The 17,140-nt window shown below is 56.2% G+C and overlaps 1 protein-coding gene across 1 annotated transcript; it reads right to left on the minus strand.

The window, feature by feature from the left end:
* Positions 1-1,260: 1,260 nt before the first annotated feature.
* LRRC47 (leucine rich repeat containing 47) lies at positions 1,261-16,625 on the minus strand. Its single transcript, XM_032262207.1, has 7 exons — positions 15,970-16,625; positions 7,588-8,049; positions 5,820-5,936; positions 5,047-5,162; positions 4,283-4,385; positions 3,559-3,648; positions 1,261-3,391 (listed from the first exon to the last, which is right to left on the minus strand). Exons 1-7 carry the CDS (start codon positions 16,582-16,584, stop codon positions 3,143-3,145), a joined length of 1,752 nt encoding a protein of 583 aa, XP_032118098.1. The 5' UTR covers positions 16,585-16,625; the 3' UTR covers positions 1,261-3,142.
* Between the last annotated feature and the right edge of the window lie 515 nt (positions 16,626-17,140).

Genomic DNA, 17,140 nt, shown 5'->3' on the forward strand with positions numbered 1-17,140 from the left:
CCAGTCTTGGTGGGAGGCAGACTCCACAGCATCCATCTTTGGGGTGAGCAGGTCCCCTCGAGGTCTGCAGGTGGAGCTGCATGGCAGACTGTACACTGCCCCAAGGCGCCTGGCTCCAGACCCGAGAGAAGCCCAAGGGACTGTCCTGGGTTGGGGTCTGAAGCAATGCTGCTTTTCTGGGAGACTGCTGAAGGGTGGGCTGCTGCCTGCCCCAGCCACGACAGCCTGCATCTCAGCAGGAGTCTCCAAAAAAGAGATCCCTCCCTCTGACCGGCCACTTCCGAGGAGGCAGGGGAGCCGCCAGCTGGTGCCCTCCCTGGAGCCTGGATATGCAGGACAACACCGCCCTGGGGCTACTGTGGGGGAGTGGCAGAGGCAGTTTGGCTGCATGGGCTCCAGAAGGCAGCACTCCGATCTGGGGTCTGGGGTTGGGCCTCTCCAAGAACTGGTATAGCCCAGGAGCCAGGTGAGGGAACAGGATGGGGATGAGGGTTGCCCCAGTTTGCAGCAAAGGAGGGCAAGTGGCCCTAGTGCTTCTGCTGGTGGTCCCGCACACCAGTGATGCCCATGCACCCCACAAATGCTCTCCTCACCTGTCGGGCCAGCAGCAGATGGCACAGGCAGATCTGGCCGGCTGCGTCTGGGCCCGCCCTGGCAGGGGCCCAGCATCTTCAGCCAGGGACTCCGCCAGCAGCCGTACCTGCCCCAGCAGGGGAGGCTGCAGGCAAACACCCATGGGCACTCATTGGACAGGCACTCAAGTTACACACAGCCGCCTCTCAGGTGTACCACTTGTCCCGAGTGACCATGGTGAAGACGGCAGCTCTGGCCCCAGGACCCCCAGGGTCATGGACCTGGGCTGAGCTGGGCAGTGTCCTTACGGCTTTGGAAAGTTGGGGAGAGGGTAAGACAGGACTCTGCCTCCCCGAGACTCATGAACAGGAGGATCTGCTGGGGGTGCGTCTGGGGCCTGGACCCTGCTGAGTGTACACCTGGGAGGTCCGGGCAGCCTGAGACCTCTGGGCCACCTTGTGCTCCAGGCAGGAGACCAGCAAGGTGGGGCCAGTTCCCAGGACCCCTGATCAAGGGCACTGGCTTCCCTGTGACAGCTGCAGGTGCCTTATGCTCCCTGCTTGCAGGATCTGGGCGGGGACAGTACGCCCTCAGCCTCCCCGTGTGGAAGCCACATTGTGCTGGAGAACTTTGTGACACTTGGATCAACACGCTCTGGCAATGTCAGTGGGCAAGGATCTGCTGGGCCACGAGTGGAGCTGGTTTTTATTCAGTGCTTTTTATTAGCGAGTGGCGGGTGGGGTGAAGCAAACACCAAAGAGACCTCTCCTGCAAGTTAAATACATTTCCAGCACCTCACACATCACTAGCCACATCAGGAAAGGGCACAGCACGTGGCAGCCTCGTCCACATACACCCGGTGACAGATGTGCTACAGTGTGGCCACCAAGTCCCTGGGAGCCAAGATGGCAGCTCCAGCATCTCTCCCTCCCGGGCTGGGCCATGCAGAGAAAGGACAGCCTCTGCAGAGCAGCCCAAAATCACCTCTCAGAGCCACTGTCTGGGGCCCCCAGCCCAGAGAGCCAGCAGAGTCCCAGCCTGGGGAAGCCCTGAGCCGCCTCGGACTTCCAGTAGTGCAGGTCTAAGCCAACTGTGGCATCTGCCTTGACTGTCCAGAGTAGCAGGAAAGTAGGTTTTGGGGGGAACACAAGGCAAGGGGCCGTCTGACATGTCCAGTTGGCACTGAGTGTGGGCCTCGTCCCCCCCAACCTGTCTGGAATCCCCTCCCTCCCACAGTGGGCCAGACAGGAAGGCCTGGCAGTGACCTGACAAGTGGATCTGGGTCTCACGGCCACCTGGTCTGTGTCCTGCAAGCTCTGAAGAGCCACTCAGCTGTCTGCCCAGCACACAGGGCCCTGGGCCTCTCTGCTTCTGACGACAGGGGTTGTGGGGCTCTTGCAGATCCTCCCCCAAACTGCCAGTCATTTCTACAGACACAGAAACTGAGACACTGAACAGAAAAACGGTGTCATTCAGTAAAGCTGACGAGGCCGCTTCTCACATGGCAGTCAGACTGTAAGGCAGTAGGGTCCGTGAAAGATCGCGGTGGCTGGCTGGGTCTACGTGACCTAAGCGCACTGACTCCTGGGAGCAGTGAGCACGCACATGTGCCTGGACACACATGAAGACACATGGACGTGGGGGTCTGACCTGGACATTCACAACAGAAACATCTACAAGAGAATGCACCCAGGACCCAACCATCTGGTGCGTAAACGAGGATTTCTGGCTCAAAAACCTAAGCGGTCCAGTTACTGCTACTGTCTGTCCCACAAAGCAATCCAACAGCATTATTAAGAGAAGTTCTGCCAATTCTAAGGTCACATTAACACTTTTCCCATAGATTGTGATCATCGCAAGCTGGAAAACCCAGCGTCCTTGCACATCCCAAGCTGCACGCCGGCACGACAGGGTTTAACAGGCACTGCGTCACAGCCAGTGACTGTGCTGTTCGAGGAAACGCACAGCGGTCAGCTTCACAAGTTTTCCAGGCTCCAGTTACAATCATGCGTCACTTAGTGACACAAGCAACGTGTGCGATCAGACTTACGCCAGCCTCGATGGTGCATGTAGTTGGATTTATATGTGTTTTTCATATGGAAAGCCAAGTGTCCGGGCAGCATGACTGAACATCAGTCACTCCCCCTACGTGGTCTACAAGGCCAACGTCGAGAACCACATACCACATTTCCAAACACACTCCATGAGAACATCGTGGGCCGGTCATGGAGGTGCCCGTCCCTGACCCAAATGCTGTCACGTGGCGCAGGACTGTACAGTGTCTTTTCTCTCAGAGTCACCTGCCATATACCTACATGATTCAGAACATTCCCAACAGTCAATTCTGACATTTGAATAATTCCGTAAAAAACTGTAAAATCAGGTTGGTCTTTTAACAACAATGTAGCATCACTTTACGACAGAATCATCTGGAAAAACAGTACAACGAATACATACATCTTTAAAAATGCTGAGGTGAAAATATAACGGATAATTCAGCATTGCCACATAGAAACCTCCATAAAACAGCCCGAATGAACGCGGACAGGCTGGATAGGGGGCCCTGGCGTCAGCGCACGACAGTCACGTGGGGAGGGGCGGTGGCCAGGTCGGCCTTGGACGGGTACACCACCTTCAGGCTCCCCTCCAGGTCCAGCACGCGGACCTGCTCCACCACCAGCGGGGAGGGCCCGTCCTTCGCGGCACTGGGACTCATGCTGGGATCTGAAAGCTGTCCAGCGGCTACATCAGCTTCGGTGTCTGAGAGTGATCCTTCCTCTTTATTTTCGAAAGTGTACTTGTTCATTTCTGCCATTTTCTGCAAATGAAAAGTGCCTTTTTAACCTGAGGATGAGAGGTGACCCAGGGAAGACGCGCTGCCGTCAGCCAATGCAGTAAGCAAGAAAGGCAGCCAGGATGGGCAGGCAACGAGCAGTGCGCCGCCCCGCCAGAAAGCGCTTCTCAGCGGGGCCTGCGCGCACTCACCAGGACGAGGGCATCCATGACATCCCTGCAGATCTGCAGGCTGCCGGCACTTGTTACTTCCAAAAACAAATCAGAAGTCGTTTTCTTCACCTTAAAAGAAAGGATTTCAGAAAAGAACCCTTATCAAATGTAGACATCAGCAACTCAACATTTGTTCTCAAGAAAAGTCTACAAAACTGTGTGGCCAGGCACAGTGGCTCACACCTGTAAACCCGGCACTTTGTGAGGCTGATGTGGGAGGGTCGCCTGAGCTCAGGAGTTCAAGACCAGCCTGGGTAACAGTGAGATTCCATCTCTACAAAAATAATACAAAATTTAGCCGGCTGTGGCAGCACGCGCCTGTGGTCCCTACTCAGGAGGCAGATGTGGGGGAACTGCTTGAGCCCAAGAGTTTGAGGCTGCAGTGAGCTATGATCTCGCCACTGCACACCGATTTCGGCAACAAAGCAAGACCTGTCTCGATCAATCAATCAAGCAGATGTTTCCAGACACACCGCCCGCGCCTTTCCTACAGAGATGAGGACCGCAGTTTGCAGCATCCCACCCACCACGCAGCGCCCAGCGTGAACAGTGAGCTGCAGCTCTGAGAAGCCAGGGCCCTTCGTCCCCTCTGGGCTGCGTTTTCTTCTGCACCAATGAGACTTGATGATGGAGCAGGCACTTGTGTTGATGCTGCAGGGCACAGCCCACAAGACACACCATGCTCATATCCACGCCAGCCTACCTTCGTCTTCTCACTGTTGGTTATTGGTGGAAAGGAAATCACATCACCATCTGCATCCACAAGACATGGGTAATTTTCATTTCCATCCAGCAAGTGAAGATATCTGTGTGGAAAGAAAGACAAATGACAGGCCTAACTATTAAAGACACACTTTGCAGGGTGTGGTGGCATGTGCCTGGGGGCCCAGCCACTCAGCAGGCTGACAGGAGGGTTGCAGGGGCCGAGGGGTTGGCTGTGTGTGGAACCAATGGAGTGCCTACAGCGAGCCTGTCATCACTATGAGGAGCTCCTGGGGGCAGAGGACCACCAGGCTGCCCCAGAAGAAGTGAGCCAGCCGAGGCCAGAAACACAGCAGGACAGAAAGCTCCAGTGCTCATCAGCAGTGGGACTGCGCCTATGATTAGCCACCTCGCTCCAGCCTGGGGGCTGGGCTGGCGTTTATGCCCCTTTCCTGACGGCTGCTTTATATGCTGTCCTGTCCCATGCGAGCGCCACCCGCCTCCTGTGGAATGGCAAATCCCTCAGCTCCTAACACCTTCCCCTCCGTCCGCAGATGCCCCCACTTCCCCTCACATTGGGGCCATCTAGATGAGAATGCTTTAACGACGTTTCCTTTGGAAAGAGATTTTGTTTTTTTCTTTTTACCCCATAAGAAGCTTCAGGTTCTGGGAGCATTGGGTGGTTCCTGAGGAGCAGAGACTAACCAGCGGAGGCCACACGCTGTGATGCCCGGCCGGCCCCACCTCCCGCAGCACGCTGCCCACCTGTGCAGGCCTGACACCGTCTGCCGCTTCTTCTGCTTCCGCTGCTCCTCGGCCTCCAGCTGCAGCTGCCGCACCAGGTCCTTGGCCTTTGCTTCTTTCCGCCCCAAGGGGATGATCTATCAGGCAGAAACCAACAAACTCCACTAGGGTGTGGAGAGTTCAGCCAAAGAACTCGTTCATCCTGTCGATTATGGCCTTAAGCCTCCACAAGCCCTCCCGACTCCTGCCCTTCTTCATCTCTACAACAGGCAGGGAGCTACAGGTGGGCTCCATCTGCCGTGTCCCAGGGAGACCTGACGCCCAAACCCACCGATCCTGCCGAGGCGGGCCTTAGCCTTAACCCCAGCTCATGCACGGCTGTGTCTGCAGAGGTCTGCCATCCTCAGAAGGCCAACAGAGGAGAGAAAGGCTGAGCGGCCGGGACCTCGTGCACTGCACAAAATAGCCCAGGGACGGCACGACGGCACAGCAACTCCCAACCCCGCGCAGAGAGTTTTACAATCAGAATAGAGACCAACATTTCTGACGAAAGGCTAGTGAGCAAGTGAAGGAAATTACTTTCCCACAACCGCTCCTCTGCCGAGTCCTCTCACAGCTGGGCACCACCTCGAGAGTCACCGCAAACACAGCCGTTTCATGATTTCTGTCTGCAAGGGCAGGCCGTGTTTGTGGTTCTACACTAAAGAAGCTGCTCGGGCTCCAGCACCAGCACAGCGCCTTTCAAGGACACCAAGGAGGCCCTGGAGCAGGCCTGGCAAAGGGGGCGGCGGCACCTTGAGGTCCTGCGGGGGCCGGGCGCAGTACAGCAGGGGCCCTCGGACGGCTCGGAGCTCGTGGGTGGCAACGGTGGCGGCCGTCCTCTTCTCACAGAGATCTTCATGGAGCTTGGTCTGTAACACAGGAGCAGCGGTGAGCGAGGCCCCCCGCACCCCAAAGCCCAGCAAGGTATCCATGCTTCACCCCCGGCCGGGCAGGCTGGGCACCGGGAAACCTTCCCAGTCCTCGGTCTTCACAAGCCCACCACGCCTCTTTCCGAGATGGGGCTCCCCTCCGACTCTTCTCCGCCCGGCCAGCCAGGCACCCACTCTCTGGAATCACCATCGGGAAAACTATCTCAACCTGTCAAACAGCAGACCTTCTTCCTTCTCTTATTCTAGACACCATATTGGAGATTTCAAAGAACCCATTTTGAACTAAAATGTAAATAAAAGCCGAGCTTCAGGTTCTAAAGCCCTGGCTGAGGTGCCTGTTCGCTTCCTTCCTCAACTGCGGGCAGAAAGACCCCCACAACAGTCACTCTCGGGCTGCCACACGCTGTCTCTGCCTCTACGGGGTGCGTGGGACTTTCCCCTAGGCACAGGTGTGGTTTTTATTTTAAAAGTTGGTCCGATATCACAGAAAAACAACAAACCGGGAAGTTAGTTTTGCTAAAACCTAAAAATTCACAGAAGAATGTGCTGGCAAGAGTTGACAACTTTAATACTATCTTACATGCAACAAAATGTATGACTCACTTTAGAAGTCAGAAAGCTCACTAAAATATCAGAACATCAAGGAACCCTGATTTTCTTTTTCTTTTTCTTTTTTTTTTGAGATGGAATCTTGCTCTTGTCACCCAGGCTGGAGTGCAGTGGCACAATCTCAACTCACTGCAACCTCCGCCTCCCAGGTTCAAGCAATTCTCCTGCCTCAGTCTCCCCAGTAGTTGGGATTACAGGCACCTGCCACCATGCCTACTAATTTTTGTATTTTTAGTAGAAATGGGTTTCAACATGTTGGCCAGCCTGGTCTTGAACTCCTGACCTCAGGTGATCCACCCGCCTCAGCCTCCCAAAGTGCTGGGATTACAGGCATGAGCCATCGTGCCTGGATGGAACCCTAATTTTTAACTGCAATGAAGCTATCCAAAAATTAGGACAGGCCAGGCAAGGTTGCTCACACCCGTAATCTCAGCACTTTGGGAAGCTGAGGCAGGTGGATCACTTGGTCAGGAGTTCAAGACCAACCTAGCCAACGTGGTGAAACCCTATTAAAAATACAAAAAAAATTAACCAGATGTGATGGCAGACACCTGTAATCCCAGCTACTCGGGAGGCTGAGGCAGGAGAATCGCTTGAACCCGGAAGGCGGAGGCTGTAGTGAGCTTAGATTGCGCCGCTACACTCCATCCAGCCTGGGAGACAGTGTGACTCCTTAAAAAAAAATTAGGCTAAACCATTAACGCTCCACGTGGAGGAGTGAGGGCTAGGGCCAGTGGGCGGGCCCAACCAGGCCAGGCTGCAGGCATCTGTGAAGACGCCATCTCCATGCTGGGGACACCACCTCCCAGAGGGCACTGAGGCCTCACCCCTTCCTCAGCAACACCTGGGCCAGAACCTGCTCAATTCCCACTTAGGAGCTGAGGAAACCCAGGCACACAGACACCTGGCTAGGCCCCATACTCCGCTGCTGCTCCTTTGGACACGCTTGCTCCAGGATGTGTCCCAGCTTGCGGTGTCCCACACCCCTGTCTCCGTCACCTGAGGACCCCACGGCACCCACCTGCATGGTGAGGAAGCGCTTGAGCGCATTCCCCGGCTGCAGGTCCATGCCTCGCACCACGGCACCCACAATGTAGGGCCGCACGTCCCGGACCTCGGGGCTCACTCTGACTGTCAGAGGCGTGGGGTTCTCGGAGACGTGCAGGACCCTGAGCAGCAGCCGGCCGGCGTCTCCGACGTCCTGGTCCTCCCCGTCGCCGCCCTCCCGCCTCTGCTTCCTCTCCCTCCTCTTCCTCCGGCTCTCCTCCTTCTCCGAGCCCTCGGCACGGCCCTTGCCCTTTCCGCCACCACGGCCTCCGACGCGCAGGTACTCCAGGATGGACCTGGTCTGGCAGCCGCTGACCATCTTCTCCAGGCGCTTGTCCCTCAGCTTGTTCCCACGGAAATTGATCTCCTTGAGCTTGGGGCAGTCCGCGAGCTCTGCCGGGATCTCACTCAGTTGGTTGTTGGAGAGGTCCAACGTCTGCAAAGAGAAACAAGGATGCATCAGAGCCCAAGGTCACGCGCCAGAGGCAGGGACGGCACTCCTCACTCACAAGGGCCACCACGAGCCTGTCTGTGGGGGCGCGTCCCAGGGGAGCCACAGTTATTCTGAGTCGCTTCCCCAGCTCTGCACCCCCGCCTCAAAGGCATCAGCCAAGGAGCCTCTCTGAAGGAAAGGCGTCAGCATGTTAACAGTGATCTCTGCAAAAGCTTCTGATTCAAACATGTCACCCTCTTTTGGTGACAACTACAGCAGATCAATCACCAGGTTAGAGACAGAAAAGTGACAAGGGACGTCTGGCTGTGAAATGTGAACTCATGCCAGGAACTCGCCAGGACTGCTCAGGTGAGAAGCAGGTTCCCCAAAGTGGTGTTTTTTTAAAAATTAAATGAGCTAAAAAAAAAATACAGCAAAATCTCTAAAAGCATTTTTCTTCCTCATACCGAAGCACAAAGTTGCCAGCAATGGCACACACGGCACTCTCACGGTTCATGCCGCGGGAAGGAAAGGGTAAAGCCGACTTTAATGGCAATGGGTTCTCAGCCTTCATCTGACTCAGGACAGTGCACCGGGGCCACCACTGTGTGCCACAGATACCCAGGAAGCCCCTTTCCGGTGGAAGGCCCACCGGAAGGCACTTTTTGTGAACATAACTGATCAGACTTTGGCAAAACGTGCAGCTGACCTCACTGAAAGGATGAAAGGGGCACAGTGGCACCTGACACACACTTAGGATGTCTTTCCCAGGGTCTGGGCAGGGCAGGAAACGAGCATGCGAGGGCAGCCACTTCCCCGACGTGAGGTTGCTGCTGCGGGTTCAGGCAAATGGGGCCCAGCCGCCTCAGCTCTCCTCCTTCCTGGCTGGGCAGCCTTGCCAGGTGGTGGGGCAGGCACTGGGAGCAAGCCCTTCTGTTCCAGGCTCCTCGAGGGCTGGAGGACCCTGCTCAGGATGTGAAACCTGACCCTCAGGGGTCTCCGGCAGCCTGAGTGCCAGCTCTGCCCCAGAGAGGGGGCAACAGCACACGGGCCCCCTGGAAGCCAGCAGTCTCCCTTGGTCGGTGTGGCCAGTGAGTCCTAGCCACACTGAGTGTGGAGGAGACAGGTGGGGCAGGACTTGACTGACCCTGAACAGAGACGGGAGGGGCTGATTACTCAGAGGACATCTTCTGCTTCGCCTGGCATGGAGGGCAGGGGTGATGGAGTTTCTCAAGCCCCAGGTTGTGAAGGAAATGAAAAAGGAACCTGCTGGAATCCTCCGGCTCAAGCAATCAAGGTGCTCAGAGGCAGGAAGGGAGGAATGGCTCAGAAATGGGGGGTTTCTCAGAGGCGGGAAGGGCAGCGTGGCTCAGACACAGGAGGGTGCACAGGAGGATGAGTTCCCACAGGGAGAGCAGAGCGCCAGGGAAGAAGCGGACAACGTAACAGTAAAGCAGGAACAGCGTGTGTAAAGGGATCGCGCGCCCTCTAGGAGAAGCGGCAGTCTCAGCAGCAGTGGCACCTGCTGGGGAAGCACATGAGGCGGGGACTGAGACCAACCCCAGCTGCTGAGCACACCTAAGCCTCGGCTCCATCGGCTCCAACACAACTGCCACCATGGTGTGCTTCTCCAGGCAAGACAGGATGGGCAATGCCGGGCTGGGCTGGGGTGGACTGGTTGGATTGGTGGCTCCAGCCCAGACCTCCCTTCTGGTCCACATGGGACAGGAGCCAATTCCCCCCCCCGGAATCCAGGTGGCCTCGCCAAGTACCAGGAGCGGTATCACCAATGCTGTCGCCAGCCTGTGGCACCAGGAACAGCACGGCCATGAGCCCAGGGTTCTAGGGCTCCTGGCCCCCCCACCGTCAGAGCCCTGGCTCCAGCATCAGAACCAGCCTGGGCCACCAGCTCAGGGTGCAGCCTGCCTGGCAGAGACCAGGGAAGCTCTCGAGTTGAAAGGTCAGGGGTGTGGGCGTCTACGGCTCTGCTGTGGGTTTCTGGGCCGCCCTGACGGGATCTGGTCAAAAAGCTTGAGGGTCCCCCTGAAGCGACACCTCCTTACTGCCTGCAAACACACAGAGCAGCGCCTGCCTCCGCTGACAAAGAGCAAGCTCCTTAAGACCCAGGAGGAGCAGCAGAGGCAGAGGAGGCAGGCGGGGAGCAGCGACAGCCAGGTTCCGCCGCAGCCTGCCGGAGTCCCCTGTGGGTAACCCCCCATATAGGTACCGAGGAAGGGGAGCCAAGCAGACTCCTGGCACAATTAGTGAAGAATATCTCAGTTTATAGTGTTACTACTTAGTTATTTCCCTACATATAGTCCTCTCTGTATAATCTTATGTTAGTTCGTAAAATGAGTCCCTAAAGAATATCTTACCACTCAGTTATTTCCATATGGAAATATGGAAATATCTTACCAGTTATTTCCATATGGAAATAACTGAGTGGTAAGATATTCTTTAGGCATGATTTAAGGGAAAACAGTTATACCAGGACAAGAATCCATGGCCCAGGCGGCAGCGTTCAGTATCGTAAAGATACCCGCTGTATGGCAGGCTTGGGGCGAGAGCCACTCCTCCTGATAGAGGGGTTGTAGGACCTTGCTCCAGTTCTTGTGGAAGGTGCCCTCGGACCGGCAATCCACCTTGGTGACTGTGAACTTTATCAGCTCTTGCTACTGTGCTGCTTGAAAAGCATCTTCCCATAGAACCCATTGGAAGCTGCCAGAAGGTGGCGGTAACCTTGACAACTCTGTCACTGCTATGTGACTTAAAGCATCCTCCTATAAATCTTAGAAGTAGTTTGCCCATAGATAGAAGTATCGCACATTGCACCCTCTTCACTGTGCACGGCCCACCTCCATGCCTCGGTGACCTAATGGGGGTGGACCCCTTATTGCACACGGCCCTTGCCTCAATGACCTAATGGGAATGGGCCCCTTGCTGTGCACTGTCCACCTCCTGGCCTAGGTGATCTAATGGGGGTGTATCCCATGTTTTATTGCTCACGACCCTATCCCTGTCCTTAAAGATGATTTCACTCACTGCCCTGCCCCCTAACCTATACACAATAAATACTCACACTTCTGGACATTCGGGGCCTCGCCTGACTCCGCTTATAGGTGGCGTGGCCCCCCGAGCCCAGCTGCGTTTTCCTTGTACTTCTGTGTCCTGTCTCTTTATTTCTCAGATCCTGTGCCTCAGCACAGCATAAGGCTCACCCCACGACCCTGTGGGCCCTCAGCCCTACATCCCCGAAAGGATGACAGCGGGCACTGGGAGAAGGGTCTTCCTTCCAGGAAAAGACCACCAGAGAAAGGGCATCTGAGCAGCTGAGGACCTGCCTGGAGGCGCTGTGGGGAGTAGGGCGACAGGAAGGGAAGGTGGGGAAGGAGAGCGAGAAGGAGGGCAAGAGAGTCACCATCTGGGGTGAGGTGCAAAGCCGCAGATGTGGAGGAGTCCTTGTCAGAAAAGTGAGGCCTCACTGACAAGGTCACACGCTAGACCCTCCGCCCAGCACTGGGCACCCAGTGGCAGTCTCAGCAGGAAATGAAGCCCGAGGTTTCACACACAGAGGGTGGGATGAGGGTAACGTCAGTTTTCAATTGTGCGACAGAGCAAGCGGGCAGGATGAGACGCACACTGGCTTCGGGGAGGACGGGTGACATGGGGTGGCTGGGAGATGAACTGCCGTCACCTGTCCCCCAGAGCTATACTCTTCTGCAGGAACACAACCCCATGGTAGCCAAGCTGATGGCAGCAATGTAAGGCCTGTGTGACTCTGGCCTGACGCACTGGCTGCCTTCCAGGCCCGACGCACTGGCTGCCTTCCAGGCCCATGGCTTTTGCAGGGGACCTGTGACTGTGGACGGACCCTTCCTATCTTCATGGCGGGGAGGGGCTGACATCAACCAACCCAACAAGGAGTGCCAGCCCCAGGGAGCCCCACTCCCTGCGGCAGCCACTGAGAAACTCAGAAGCTGGGGAGAGTGCTTGGCTTCAGGAGGGCTCACGTTGAGGCTGAACTCCCCTGTGCAGCTTGACCTCTGGAGGGAAGTGGCCCAGGGCCTGAAAGGACGTCTTTACCAAGGCACTGTCCTGCCCACTTCAGCTGTTCAGGTAGCATCTGTCCCATCCATCCCTCCGCCATTCCCACATGGATAGCACCACAGGCCTGAGTGATGGCCACTGACGATGCAGGCAGGCGAGGGGTGACACGCCCCCATCCTCGGCTCACCACAGCGCCAGCAACTGAGCCCCACGGACCACGGCAGCAGGATGCGGCCAGGGAGGCCCAGCCGGTGCTCTTGGGTCTCAGCCAGCCTCGTGGCTCTGATGCCAGGACGCTGGGGAAGCCAGGCTGCCACGCAGGCAGAGCTCCTGGCGAGGCCAAAGGACAGCAGAGGCCTCATCCCCAGTGGCTGGGAGGAAAGCGGATCAGGGCCTTTGCACTGCAGGTCCAGCAGGCGCTCCCTGGGGAAAGGGTGTGGGGATGGGCACTAGGAATCAGGTCCAGCTGCTTCCATCTGCAGTCTCGCCCCTCTGTGGGAAAGGACGGCAGAAGTGTCTGTGCTGTTATTCCGGGGGCCCCTGAAGAGCCAGTCCTCTCAGTGAGCCAGAGCTGGGCTTGCACTGAGTTAACCATGGAGCGCAGGAAAGAGGCAGGAGGCAAGTGCGGGTGGAAGCCTCAAGAAGGGCTGGCAGCTGCGGCCTTTGTGCCGAGGAGCCCTGAGCCCTGCGGAAGAAGGGGAGGGAGAGGTCCCGAGATGACATTTAGAGAAGCCACCCACCCCTGGCAGCTCAGCCCTGAGCCCATGCCAGCTGAGCACAGTCACACGAGCGACCAACAGCAAGAGCTGCACTGTCTACTGTCCCGCAGAGCCAGCCCAGAGGGCAGGGCCGCTGCTGCTTTAAGCCTCGTGGTTTTGGAGTCAAGCAGTCACGATGACCAGCACCTCCTACCCATCTCTCTCCCTCTTCCTGTACTGCGCTACCCTCCTGTCTTCTTACCAAGGAGCAGAGCCTTCAAAGAGGCAGAGCTGCAGCCCATGCTTCTGTTTCTTTCTTCTTTCCTTCCCCCCACACCCCCCCCCTCCTTTGTCGCCCAGGTTGGAATGCAGTGGTGTGATCATAGCTCACTGCAGCCTCAACCTCCCGGGTTCAAGCAACTGCCCCACCTCAGCCTCCTGAGTAGCTGGGACTACAGGTGCACACCACCACAACCAGCTAATTTTTGTATTTTTTGTAGAGACAGGTTTTCGCCATGTTGTCCAGGCTGGTCTCAAGCTCCTAGGCTCAAGTGACCCGCCCGCCTTAGCCTCCTGAAGGGCTGGGATGCCAGGCATGAGCCACTGCGCCCAGCCTGCCTTCTGTTTCTGAGCTCCGTTTTCTTGTTTTCCACACTGCCCTGTCTCCCCACAGCACTAGGACGGACATCAAATGCATTTGCCTTTGTGTGCAAAACACCAGTGTGTGTACCTACATTGCTGGGCAGAGTTCTGGTAGCCATTCCTCAGAAAGACCCCCAAAAAGACATCTGAGTCCAACAAGGGATTCCAATAGCGCTTGCATGACCCTCCTGATAGCCACTGGAAGCCTCAAACTGATGAACAGAATGGCCCAGGGGAAAGGGAAGCTGGCCACCTCTTTTGGCATTTAGAAAACAAGACAGTCTTTGACTTGAATGACATCGTTTTGGGCACCAAAAAGAGAACTTCTTTATTGGGCAGGTGCTACAGAGAGTTGTATGTAACACATCTTAAAAACGTGAATACTGAAAAGACTTCTATGAATTTGAAGAGAAATACTGAAACTGACTGGACACTTACATGATGCAAGGCATGATGTGAAGATACACATCTAGGACATCAACATTCTGGAAAAACAAAAGTATCTCTCAGGTGGGAAGGTGGGAGGAGACGGCGTTATACCAAACATCACACCTTATCCTAGAGGGATGCTACCGCCCCAAGGACCAAGGAGAGTGCCAATGAAACCATCTTTGCAAAAACTAACAGTGAGAAATTTACAGTAGTGAGAGATCTGATGTAACCAATCTCCATCTTTAGCCTTGAAACTACTTTTTTTTTGAGACGGAATTTTGCTCTTATTGCCCAGGCTAGAGTGCAATGGCACAATCTCAGCTCACCACAACCTCCACCTCCCGAGTTCGAGCGATTCTCCTGCCTCAGCCTCCAGACGACGTCCGGCTAATTTTGTATTTTTAGTTGAGACAGGGTTTCTCCACGTTGGTCAGGATAGTCTCAAACTCCCAACCTCAGGTGATCCGCCTGCCTCACTGCCTCAGCTTCCCAAAGTGCTGGGGTTACAGGCGTGAGCCACCACACCTTGCCCTTCAAACTACCTTTAATTATTCCTGGTCTAGCTAACTTTGGAAGACATTTACAGTTTAGATAATAGCCCTTCCCTAAAACTTAACTGCCTTTGTAAAGCTAATGAGAGTCCACCAAGCCAGGACAGAGGAGCCTGAATTCTGCTAAGGCGTAGACATAAATGACAACCAACCATTATTCTGGAGGTCATAAGATACTCCTGCAGATAACATATCTCTACTGTAGAACCTAAGATTGGCCTTCTGAAATGTCTTTTCAGGTTTTGGCATGTCTGAGCAGCGGCTCTACGTGAAATCAAAAAGAGCTCCTGTGGCCCCACCCAGAGGTGACTCAGTGAGCAGGAGGACCGTTTCCCACACCCCATGGCTGCACCCCAACCAATCAGCAGCAAGCACCCAGTGCCTAGTCACCCGCCCATACCCCCAACTATCCTTGAGAAACCTCTGAATTTTGGGGGAAGCTGACTGAATAATAAACTCCAGTCTCCCCTTCAGCTGGCCCTACATGCGTAAAACTTTCCTGTATCCCCGCCTTGATAAATCAGCTCTATCTGGGCAGCGGCAAAAAGAACCCAGTGGTCAGAGACAGGGTTTCACTACGTTGGCCTGGCTGGTCTTGACCTCAAGTCATCCACCCACCTCAGCTTCCCAAAGTGCTGGAATTACAGGCATGAGTCACCGCACTGGGCCAGGGTTTGTCTTTATATAGATACGTTGCTTGTAAAAATGAGTTGTAATGCCTTGAGTAATTGCTACAGCAACTAGGTAAGCTGCTAAAGTGAATGTCTGCATAATTCAAAGATGAAAAATGGAGGAAGAAATGCAGGGCTGCCTTAAGGATGAAACCAAAAGAGAAGACGCAGGGAGCATCTGGCTGGATTGAGGTCGCAGTTCTGCCATATGGCTTCCCCCTTATCTTTTAGGCAACAGATTTAATAGGCACCCGTTATAGGCCAAGCATTATCCTGGGGCCTAGGAACGCAAGACTAATTAGTAAACAGACGCTAGAATATACAGTCAGTAGAAAAACCCAAGTTCGTCGCTGCTTACTCTGGGCAGGCCCTTTGGCTTTCTGTAAAACAGGAATGACCAACCCTACCTTGGAAAGCTGCTATTGGGATGACGTGAAATATATAACATTCGAGATCACAGCATGTGGCATTATGCAAAATCCAGGGTGCCCCATTCCCCACAAGGCTCACTCGCAAGTCACCTCACAGGTATTAGATACAAAAAAAAACAGGTCTCTCTACCCTTGACCTAGGGAGAAACCACGTTTGCTAAAAATCACAAAAGAGCGTGCCACATGTAAAAGTCCAGTTAACAGAATTCGGGGGAGTTCAGAGGCCACCTAGTATGTTGGTGTGGCCAGGAGGAGGGGGAGTTGGGAGGCAGGGACTGCTTCCCAGGGGTGATGCCCCCGCAGCTGGCTCCTTTCAGCCTTGTAGGAATTCCCTGGGCCCAGCGTCTTGCTGGGCGTCACTAGGAAGGGCTCGGCCCCGAGGGGGGTTCCTTCCTTCTCCAGGGCTACTCCAAGGCCCCATCCCGCCCCGCCCGGGCAGCCCCCAGCTGACCTTGAGCGAGGCCAGGTGGGCGATGTCGGGGCTGAGTTCTCGGAGGCAGTTGTCAGCAGCCGCCAGTTCGCTGAGCAGGGGCAGCGCGCCGGGGCGAAAGAGCTCGGCGGGGAAGGAGTCCAGGCAATTCCCTGTGAGGTTGAGGCTCTGCAGGCGCGGGGCGCAACGCGCCAGGTCAGCGGGCAGCTCGCGCAGCCGGTTGCCGCTGAGGTTGAGGCTCTGCAGCTGCGGGAGGCCCGGCGGCTCGGCTGGGCCCAGGCCATGGCCCGGCGGCAGCGCCTCCAGCGCGTTGCCCGACAGGTCGAGCACCCGAAGGGCAGGCAGCGGCCCAAGCTCGGGGCTCAGGCCGGGCCCCAGCGCGTTGCGCCGGAGCACGAGGCTGTGCAGCTGAGGCAGGCCCTGGGCCAGGCCTGGCCCCGGCGCGCGCAGGCTCCCGCAGCCGCTCACTTCCAGGTAGTGCAGCAGCGGCAGAGTGAAGAGCCGCGGCGGCAGCTGCCCACCCGCCGCCCGCACTCGCTCCTCCAGCCCAGGCCCCGTCAGCAGCAGCTCCCGCCGCCGCTCCCGCTCAGCCAGCTCCAGCTCTGGCCAGGACTCGGACACCGCCGCCGCCGCCATGGCGCCTCCGCTGCTGGCAGGCACCCACCCACCAGGGTGCTTCCGGGGCAGAGAGCGCAACTTCCGGTCCACGCCGGAAAAGCCCATAGAGAAGACGCCTGGCTGCTAGAGTGCCGCCGCGCGTGCCGTAGAGGAGAGGGGTCTCTCCTGCGTGGAGCCGCGGAGGCGCTGGCCGGCGGCCGGCTGTCCTCTCGGGTGGGGGTGAGGGTGGGGTTTGTGAACCCAAAAGCATCTCAGACAGGACTCAAAGAAATGTAGAAAGTTTATTTTGCCAAGGCTAAGGACACGCCAGTGTCACAGCCCTAGGACATCCTGACGACAGTGCCCAGGGAAGTTGGGGGGCAGCTTGGTTTTGTACGTTTTAGGGAGGCATGAGCTGTCAATCAACACGTGCAAAGTGTACCTTGGTTCAGTCCAGAAAGGCAGGACAGTTCCAGGAGATGGCTTACAGGTCACAGGTGGAGAAGAGACCGAAGGTTGCATTCTTCTGAGTCTCTGATCAGCCTTTCACTGAAAACACCATTTATCACCTGTGAGACGCGGGCAGAGGAATAGT

The sequence above is a fragment of the Sapajus apella genome, unplaced genomic scaffold (assembly GCF_009761245.1).
Source record: "Sapajus apella isolate SASKATOON/1434 unplaced genomic scaffold, GSC_monkey_1.0 scaffold127, whole genome shotgun sequence".
In the NCBI taxonomy this organism is placed as follows: domain Eukaryota; kingdom Metazoa; phylum Chordata; class Mammalia; order Primates; family Cebidae; genus Sapajus; species Sapajus apella.